The sequence below is a fragment of the Mandrillus leucophaeus genome, unplaced genomic scaffold, assembly GCF_000951045.1.
Source record: "Mandrillus leucophaeus isolate KB7577 unplaced genomic scaffold, Mleu.le_1.0 Scaffold805, whole genome shotgun sequence".
Classification (NCBI taxonomy): domain Eukaryota; kingdom Metazoa; phylum Chordata; class Mammalia; order Primates; family Cercopithecidae; genus Mandrillus; species Mandrillus leucophaeus.
Genome location: NW_012108753.1, coordinates 376654 through 387374, shown reverse-complemented (window position 1 = coordinate 387374; position 10721 = coordinate 376654). Strand labels below are relative to the sequence as shown.

General features: G+C 36.4%; 1 protein-coding gene across 1 annotated transcript in view; it reads right to left on the bottom strand.

Annotated features, from left to right (window-relative positions):
• The window catches only part of PRKD3 (protein kinase D3), a 77836-nt gene that overhangs the window by 9862 nt on the left and 57253 nt on the right, over window positions 1-10721 (bottom strand). The window contains exons 13-14 of the mRNA XM_011967631.1: window positions 7273-7379; window positions 15-176 (exon numbers count right to left, since the gene is read on the bottom strand). Of these exons, the coding sequence (XP_011823021.1) occupies window positions 15-176; window positions 7273-7379 (269 nt within the window). The remainder of the gene's footprint in view (window positions 1-14; window positions 177-7272; window positions 7380-10721) is intronic.

Below are 10721 nucleotides of genomic sequence, written 5' to 3'. Positions count from 1 at the left end.
AGGAGTTAAAATACCTGTGTGACCATGAATTTAGTAATTCGTTCTGGAAGCCGACTTTTCTCACTGGATAGAATCATTTCCAACATATCTCCATGCAGCTTTTCCATTACTACAAAGACTCGTTCTGGGGTTTCAAACATACATTCCAGATTTACAATCCCAGGATGGTGCAAATTCTGAAGACAGGTTGCAAGATGTTTATGTGACCAACTTAAGCAGAGAAACAGTTTTACTAAGTAAATATCTAGATGTGCTATGATTGTCTGAAATAAATGGCACAGAAAGAAAAAAGCCTAGAGAAGTAAACAAAGCAAACAAAATAAAAATTACAATCAATGAAAAGGATCTTAGGTTTTGATTCTCCAAGTTGTGTACTGGAGAGTAGCCACACTGAGGGGATAGAATCTTCTCCTAACTTGATTATATAATCACTCTTGTCCATTACTACTACTTTTCCTTCCTTCTCACTTGAAAAATCTGACACTGCTCTAATTTCATGCTTTCCCTGAATAGGCACCAACTGCCCATAAATTTTTAGTCAATTACACAGAAACCTTTGGCCTTTGGGGGCTGTATTTGTGACGGTATTTGCTTAAGAGTTTTATTTCTAAGGTAGTTATTTAAGTCTTGATTCTCATAATATTATAATGATAATTCCCTCTTTTTAGGCTCAACATCTCTACCTACATTATCACGTTTCTTGATCATAACTAGGTGACAAGGGTTGGAGATACATAAAGATGAATGCCATACTGTTTATGCTTATAAAAAAGCAATTTATCTTGTGTTGTACTGCAGAAAATCCTTCATCAAAAATTCAGGAAGTCAGCCTTGCTCAAACACCTTCAATGGCTCTTTATTTCTGGACATAAATCTAAATTCCTTTGTCTACATTTTGAGATCTTCAATAACCTGGTTTCAGTCTTCCAATTTAATCTTAAATATGTTCTACTGAATAACCAAGTGCTTAAACAATTTTTATTCCTTATTAATAAAAATACAGGCTGAGTGTGGTGGCTCACACCTGTAATCCCAGCACTTGGGGAAGCCGAGGCAGGTGGATTGTTTGAGGTCAGGTGTTCGAGACCAGCCTGGCAAACATGGTGAAACCCATCTCTACTGAAAATACAAAACTTAACCAGGTGTGGTGGCAGGCACCTGTAATCCCAGCTACTCGGGAGGCTGAGGCAGGAGAATCACTTGAACCTGGGAGGTGGAGGCTGCAGTTAGCTGAGATCACGCCATAGCACTCCAGCCTGGGAGACAGAGTGAGACTTTGTCTCAAAAAAAAAAAAAAAAAAAAAAAAGGCCGGGTGCGGTGGCTCACACCTGTAATCCCAATACTTTGGGAGGCCAAGGCAGGCAGATCACCTGAGGTCAGGAGTTCGAGACCAGGTTGACCAACATGGAGAAACCTAGTCTCTACTAAAAATGCAAAATTAGCTGAGTGTGGTGGCGCATGCCAGTAATCCCAGCTACTCAGGAGGCTGAGGCAGGAGAATTGCTTGCACCTGGGAGGCGATGGTTGCAGTGAGCCGAGATCGCGCCATTGCACTCCAGCCTGGGCAACAAGAGCGAAACTCCATCTCGAAAACAAACAAACCAAAAAAAAGCAAAAAAATAACCAGACGGTCCCCAACTTACAATGGTTCAACTTACAATTTTTCAACTTTACAGTGGTACAAAAGTGGTATGCATTCATTCAGTATAAACCATATTCTGAATACCAGAAAAAAATTCCGTTTTTTTTTTAGTATTCACAAATTACATAAGATATTCAACACATTAGTGTAAAATAGGCTTTATGTTAGATGATTTTGCCCAACTGTGGGCTAATGTGATTGTGCTTAACGTAGGCTATGCGGGGCTAAGCTGTGTTCAGTAGGTATTTTTATCTACTTATTTTCAAACTTAAGATGGGTTTATGGAAATATGACCCCGTCGCAAAATGAGGAGCATCTGTACATTTTTCTTTAGCTTTTTTCCTTAATATGGCTAGCTGATTATGCTAGGGGGACTAACATGTTTTTGGTCTACGTAAGGCTGAGTTCCATGTCTAAGATGTTTTTTGAAGCCTTAATTTTAGCCCACATTTTCTCTCTTTGGGACTACCGCAGTAGTTTCCACTGTATTGTATATATGCAGCAGTACTTATTCCACTGTATTGTAATAATGTGTATATTTTACTCCATTGTTTAATGAACTCCCTGAGGCACAGATTGTTTCAGTTATTTTAGCTCAGTATCTGCATCACGGTAGGTGTTTTCAAAAATGTTTAGAAAGTGAAAGAATAACAAATGCAAAATAGGTTTGCTAATCATTATAAACCAATTTTATGAGATCATTTTCCAAGTAGCAAAATACAAAATGACAACATTTTATAGTAGATAAATGAAACTTAAATACCCCATCGTGGTGGGGTGTGACACTGGCAGTAAGCAGTGTAAGATTCAGAATATTATAACTTTTATCAACAGAGGTAGAAATGTGACTGTTTGGCTATTCCATAGTTGTCTGTCTCTGTTTTTTCCCCCCGCCCTCCTTTAAAAACATGTGGACACACAAAAATAGAAGTATGCTATAACATTATTCTCTCCCTTAACAACTTCCTCTATTGGTTTAAATTTTCTGTTTCCTCTGGAGTATGTCTTAGTGAGTTACACTTTCACTGAGAATTACCCATTGTTTCCAAATTTATCTGATAGAGATGAGCAAAGTATCGTAAGATTCCTTTCCCCCCGCCGTATTTGTGGTTATCTCCCTAAGATCATATTGTATTTTCTTAGGCTGGCCATTTTATTTTTACATACCTCCTCCCTTCCCCCGCACAGCGAACCAGCTTTTGGCTTATTTCTTTTCTGTATTTATTAATTTTCATTTTTGATCTGTTAATCCTTTCTGCTTTCTTTAGGTTTATTTTATTGTTCATTCTTCAACTCCTTGAGTTGGATTCTTAATTATTTTCATTCTTTCTTGCTTAACATTTGAGGTTATAAAGCTTTTTCTGAAAGACAGTACAAAGGTGCTGATATATATATATATATATATATATATATATATGGTATTTTCATGGTTTTCTAAATATTCTGAAATTTTGATTTCGCTCTTTGATTCAAAAATTAATAAAGTTTTCATGAAGAAGCTTGTTTTCTGATTTTGTAATTTATTTTTGCTTTAATGCATTAAGATCAAAGGATACTGTTTATACTACTGCTTTTTTGAATTAATGAGGCACTCTTTGTTTTTAGGGTACAGAGTTCAGTATAATCTGCTTAGATCTACCTTACTTTGTTTAGACCTTGTACGTTCTTAATTATTTCTGTCTACTCCATTTCTCATGGACTACTGATGTGTTTGTCTGTTTCTCCTTGTTTTTAGTTTTTCTTTATAAATGTTTATGGTGTTATTTGGTGTAGTATGATTTTCACTCTTCCACTGTTAAAGTGGTCTTTCATTTCATTTAATGTGTTTTCCCTTGAGTTAAATCTTCTGAGATCGTGACCCTCAAATGGGTTTTTGTTTGGAGAAGGGACCTCTGGAGGACATCAGGGCTGTAGATCTCAGAAAGAATCAGCAAAAACAGTTCTGTGTTCTCTCTTCCTGAAGAGGCATGCACCTCTGCTTCAGAACTTCACTGTCATTGGAAATATACATTATTTTATAGTTCTGAATTCTCATCTATTTTTGTTAAAGTATGCTCACTTCTGTTAATCATTTTTCTTACAGCTTTGAGGTTACTTCCAAGATGAGAATGGGAAAATGCTGAATTTACACCACAATGTTCAAACCAGAAATTTCCCTCTAGGTTTTTGATAACATCTTCCAATTACATAGGTACCTACGAAAACACCACACCTTTTCTCCCACTACTCTACTACCCTCTTCAGGCAATATAGCAAAAGAAACATTTTACATTACCATATAATCTAGAAAACAAAAGGAACCTCCCTTCCCCAATATTTTTCCTGCTTTGCAACATCCTCCCTAGATGTGGCCAGGTTGACAGTTTACGTAGGCATGGCTCTTTTTCTGTATATTAACTGTATATAGACATATATAATGTACACATTACTTTAAAAAGTTAAAGGGAGTCATTCCAAACTTTCTTTTCAATCTAACAATGTGTTGTAATTTCCCACATAAAACATTTATTCATTAAATATTAAATTTAAGACTTTGCCATGTACCCAGTACTATGTAGGTATTCTGGATTCATTATTAAATAAAAATTAACAAAGATCCCTCTTCTCATGGAGCTTATAAACTGTAGCAAGGTTAGACAGACAATGGGAAATAAAATAGTAAATTACCTAGTATGAAGGTGATAAGTGCCATGGAGAAAAGAAAAAGAGTTAAGGTAGGGGAGTAAGGTGGGAGGGTGGGTTTAATGCTGAATAGAATGTGGAGGCTTCATTGAGGAAATGGTATTTGGGCAAAATCCTGAAGGAGACAAGGGAGTATGTCATGCAGATATTTGAGGGAGAAAGCATTCCAGGCAGAGGAAACAGCTAATGCAAAGCCTCTTGAGACAGAAGCATGTCTGGCATATTTGAGAAATAGCAAGAAAGTCAACATGGCTATTTTTTGGGGGAAAAAAGACTCAATTTGTTGTGTATATTGTCTGTAGTGGAATCTTTTTCAAGTGATTTTGATTCCGTTTCATAAAGAATAATCACAGGTATCTAAAAGTGGGATGTGCTCATTTCTATTAGACAGAATTACAAAGCCTGTCACCAAGAGCTCAAAAGAGGTTGGATGCTCCTGGATAAACTGTAAGGTCACTTCTAAATCAATGATCCTGTGATTTTTCCTCCTTGCCACTGGAAAGGCCAAAGCTGTAGTCTTAATAATAATATGCTCAATCTTTACCCCATCTTTTCTCTAAATATGTGGGCATGGGAAAGAAAAGCTATGGATGCCTCTAGGGATGCAGGTAAAAGTATCAGCACCAGGATGAACTACAGGAGTACAGACAGCCTTTCAGGTTTGTGTGATGAAGAACTACAGATAAGAATGACATGGGGCAAAGATGGAAAAGGAAAGATGATACAGTTGGATGGGGAAGAGGAGAGCCAAAAGGTGGTGTGAGTGCATGTAACAATGTAGTAGGTTACTTCCAACCAATGTGAAAAAGATTAGCTGTGATGCTCACATAACTAAATCTTTTGAAACTAATTTCAGTAAATGAGGTATGATTTTTTCAAGTTTCCTTTTAAGAAGTGTATTTCCTATCTGTACAATTCAGATTGTACTAATAGAATATAGAATATTCTAGAATATCAATATTCTATATGAATATTCATATACAGTTAGCTCAATTTCACCTTTATACTACACACACACACACACACACACAGGGTCAGTCCAATGATGTAAAGTTGAAAGTACAGGTGGTTTGCAGACAGACTTAGATTCAAACTCTGAACCTGCCTTCCTGCTGGGTGATGTTGAGAAAAAGTACTTAAGTATAAATGCTGACACAAGGAAAGCCAAATATAAAAGTATAAATATCTTACATAAACAATTTGAAGAGAATCTACAACAAAGATAATCTTGTATTAAAGTTAGTATGAAAACAGCATAGAGACATCCTCCAATCTATTCCCAGTTTGGGCAATATTGATGAAAATAACCAAAATGATACAAATAATGAAGATTTTCACACTGTACATTACCTAGTTATTCCTAAATTTAGTTGTTATGATCCATAGCTGATAACAGAGGAAAAAAACTTCAGTGCTTATTCAGAGCTGTTTGTGATCAAGAAGAAATCATTCCATAGGAATATATCCTTAACTTTTATTGTTTTACATACTAGTTGGACAATGAGGGTTCCAAAATTAGATACGTAAAAAATACCTGACAACATATTCATACTCTTCATATTCAACAGAGTATGAATGCTATTAATATTCTATTTAAAGCTAGCTTTATAGGAGGAGACAGCCTTGATGTGACCACAGGTACCTACCTGACCACCAGCTTTTTGATTATCATGCCTCTGAAAAAGTGAGGCAAATGTTACTACTAGCAACAAGTAACATAATAAATGTAAAATGAATCACTTAAGTTTCTTACCTTCTTCAAGGAAACTTAAGTTCAGAAGGAGGTTGTGTCTTCTTGAATTTCACCCAAAGCAAATGGGGCTCTGACAGCATTAACCATGTTTGTTTTTTTTTTTTTTGAGACAGAGTTTCCCTCTTGTTGCCCAGGCTGGAGTGCAACGGCGGGATCTCAGCTCACTGCAACCTTCGCCTCCCAGGTACGAGTGATTCTCCTGTCTCAGCCTCCCAAGTAGCTCGGATTACAGGCATGTGCCACCACACCCGGCTTTTTTTTTTTTTTTGAGATGGAGTTTCGCTGCTGTTGCCCAGGCTGGAGTGCAATGGCACAATCTCGGCTTACTGCAATCTCCGCCTCCCAGGTTCAAGCGATTCTCCTGCCTCAGCCTCCTGAATAGCTGGGTTTATGGGCATGCACCACCGTGCCCGGCCTGTTTTTGTATTTAGTAGAGATGGGGGTCTCCCCATGTTAGGCTGGTCTCGAACTCCTGACCTCAGGTGATCCACCAGCCTTGGCTTCCCAAAGTGCTGGGATTACAGGCGTGCGCCACCTCACCTGGCCAGCATGAACTATTATACGACCATGATTTCTTTAATAATATGCAAAAGCTATATAACTAAGACATTTGTGTATTATAAATTATTTATATGATATTCGGAAAATGATCCAAGGATCAAGCTAAATTTTATTCTTCTAGATGACCCCCCAAGGGGTAAAAATGCTAGATGAAAAACACATAGGAATTTATGGAATTGAAATCATTGCCAATATATCTTTAAAATATGCCCCAATCGACTAAGCCATTACAAAAGTAAATAGAGTTTTAAATTAATGAAATAAATGCTGTTAAAAGGTACATAATTTTAAAGCAATCTTTATTTGCACAGTAATTGCTATGACAATCAAGCATGTCACCCGTGAAAACTGAATGGGTATAACAGTAACCTCCTAACAACATGTGGCGAAGTATCCTAAGTATTTTGAGCTCCTGGAATGAATTAAGAATGAAATTTTACTTTTTTAAAAAAGATTTTACTCACAAAAATGTGTTCTAAAACTACTACCATAAAGCAAGATATTGGCAGTCCCTATAATGCCTATATTACCATAATCTAATTTTGCCTTCTTAAAAAAACAAGAGAAGCAGTTAAATCAGATTCTTACCAGCCTCTTTAATAAACCACTTTTTTACTTTATTTTATTTTTTACCTGTAAAATAGCCACTTCATTACGGAGTTGACTTTCTTGTTTTGTGGGGAATCTCATCTTATCAATTACTTTAATAGCCACATCCCTCCCAGTTTTTCTATGTTTTCCTATTAAGAAAAAAAGAATAGGAAAGAATGAAGCAAACCGACAGCTTTATTAGGGAGTTGTCCACAGATTGAAATTTATATGTATTTACTCTTGAATTTTCTTTTTGGCTTATTTTTGTTCTTTCTCCACACTCCTTCACTCACCTTTAATTTAGGAAAAAATTGTTTTCCCCTCCATACATAACATTTGCCCCTAATAAAGTCAGCTGCATTATCTAAACAGGAAAAAATTTGAATGAACTTGTTGCTGAAAAGTAATCTACCTTGTTAAATAAATGATAGTTAATTACCCTGACCTAGTCCTTCAGAGACACTGTCAAGATGGAAATACTGTATGAATGAATCAATTTTATTCTAGATTCAGTGAAGTCAGCACAGAGTGATTTAACCATGTACCCACAAACTCTGGGTGTCTCTATATTCTAGAATCTAGATATAAAAAATTTGTATTTGTCTCTATGTTCTAGAATCTAGATATTTAAAAAAGATAGAAGACTATTATAATAAACAGTCATTCCCTCATTTATTAATTCATATTAACTAGTTATACCTATTATATACGAGGTATGCCTTTAGATGCTACAGATTAAGCAGTGAAAATGACAGGTATATTTTTGGTATTTGTTCTTCGAATGTGTACGTGACTTGCTCTTCTCTACATAGCTATTTATTTTAGATTAACTCATTTGTCTCAATGGCACAATCGTAAGTCTACTTGAGAAGACTGAACAAATGTGTGCAATTTTAGTAAGAAGCCAAAGGTACCTCAGACAGTTCTTTGTTCCTTTGATGACGGGAAGTCCTCCAGAGATGTAACTACTCTTAAACCTGACAAATCTGAAGTTGCAAACCATAGATACTGTATATGCATGCAGAGTCAACACATTTTCTGGGCAACTGTTTTATGTCACAACACTAGGTGCTAGGAATACAAAGAAAATCCAGACATCTCACAGCCAACCCTCCAATCAAGTTCAGTGGGAAGACAATAATATAAACCCAAAGGGTAACAGATATTGTGATAGAAGTATGTATGTTAGGTAGCAGGAGTACTAAAGGGGAACAATGTTTTTATTTGATGGAGAGAGAGGCATGGTGACAAGAAATTTCCACAGAGGAAACCCTTTAGTTGACCCCTGAAGTACGAAAAAATGTTCACTAGACAGACAAAGGGGTGGAGAAGGAGCAGAGAGGCAAAGGGTATGGAAGCATGTAAATAGGACTGAAAGATAGAAAGCAAAGAGGAAGTTGCAATTAGAACTGAGGCTAGAGAAGCAGGGAGATACACAGCAGCCTTGAAATCCTCTGCTAAGGAAACTGGCTATGAATCTGTAGATGACTGTGAACCACTTAAGGGTTCTATGTGAGGTAATACTAATATCAGATGTGAATTTTCTGAAATACTCACTCCAAGAGTTGTATGAAAAGGTAAGAATGGAGGCAGAACAGCCAACTAAGAAACTACTGTACCAAATCTTAACAAGGGGTAACAAGGGTTTAACATTTCTTCTGTATCTTAGTACCTTTACATACATTAAGTTTAATTAATATTTAAGCCCTATGAGCTACACAGGTCAGGTTTTATTAGCTCCATTAAACAGCTGAAGATGCTAATGCACAGTGAGGTTAAATGACTTCATCAATATCCTAAATCGCAGAGTTGGATTTCAGGTTCAGGTTTTCAGACTTGATAGAACAATCATGCCAACAGTAGACAAATGGTGCCATTTGTGTTGGAATACTAGTAGGAAATATACTTCAATGAATAAGCCCACTCAGCCCAACATAAACTTCAAACCATCTCCCCGTTGCCTCCGACAAACATCTGTGTGAGCTACAAGAAGAGAAAAAATACTGTAAAATTTTCTGATTCTGTTACTTTTTAAAGTTTGCAATGAAATTAAGGAGTGAATACTCAAATTACAGTAAGAAGGATTTAGCTGAAAGACACAAGTCAGCCTTTGAAAAAAAGGCCACTGGACAAAACTATGAGATGACAAAACAGCTGGCAGATGTTTCACATTTTCCAGTTTTTAATGTGTACAATATGCAAATGGCTGTAGTTGCTTACCTCCATAAACGATGCCAAACTGGCCTGAACCAAGCACCTCATCTGCAAAGATCTGGTAAACAGTACTGATATCCTGGTAGGATAAAGTAAGCAGTTAGTATTATTTATTTCTATAATACAATGTCAACATCTCTGACTTTCTTCATTCAAATACTTAAATACATTTTTGTTTATGTTAGAAGCAACTAATTTCCATAAAGTGCAAACTATTTTATGAAAACATAGGCTTTCTATGTTCTATAAGAGGTTAAGCCCAAATTTTATGTGCAAGTATAATGTATTGTGTAAGACTTTCAGGAAAAAAATGCTTTGAATTTTAAAAATCTTATATTTAGGCCTGGCGTGTTGGCTCACTCCTATAATCCCACCACTGTAGGAGGCTGAGGCAGGCGGATCACCTGAGGTTGTGAGTTCAAGACCAGCCTGACCAACAAGGAGAAACCCCGTCTCTACTAAAAATACAAGATTAGCCAGGTGAGGTGGCGCATGCCTGTAATCCTAGCTACTTGGGAGGCTGAGGCAGGAGAATCGCGGGAACCCAGGAGGCGGAGGTTGAGGTGAGCCAAGATCATGACATCGCACTCCAGCCTAGGCAACAGGAGCGAGACTCCATCTCAAGAAGAAAAAAAATCTTGTATTTATTAAGTAGTGATCTCTATAAGTAAATTTACCTAAAAAAATTAGAAATGAAATTTTACCTATTTTACCTTTAAAGAGATTTGCTCTCTTTGGTTTTTGAAAGAAAAACTTAAAAGTTCATATTACTGGGATTAGCCTGACTTTGAGACTGAATAAAAGAATATGTATGAGAGAAAGTCTGTAACTCAAATCCATTCCTCTATCTTTCCTCACTGCTCTTTGCCTTTCCCTTTTTTTTTCTTTTTTGTAGTATTTGTTGCTGTGAGAACAGACAAAACTAATATACTAATTTGGGATGTTTAGTGTCAAAATTGCATTACAGGTGTGACTGATGAAAAAAAAAGTGGAACTTCACTTAGCAGACCCACACTTATAAAGACAAAGCCTCAGCCCTGCAACAAAAGCCAGTGAATATGCATGTATATGTGTTAAGTTGTAATTAAAATTTTAAGGTCTGTAAGAACCATTTTTATAAGCCTCCCAATTTTAATCAACTTTTTGTTTAACCAAATTTTGGTTCTAATCAGATTAGGAGGCATCCAATGTATATATAATAACTGCTAGGAAAGTGTGTGTGTATGTATGTGTATATACAATTGTTAAACAAAAGCCAATTCTGAATCCTTTTTCCC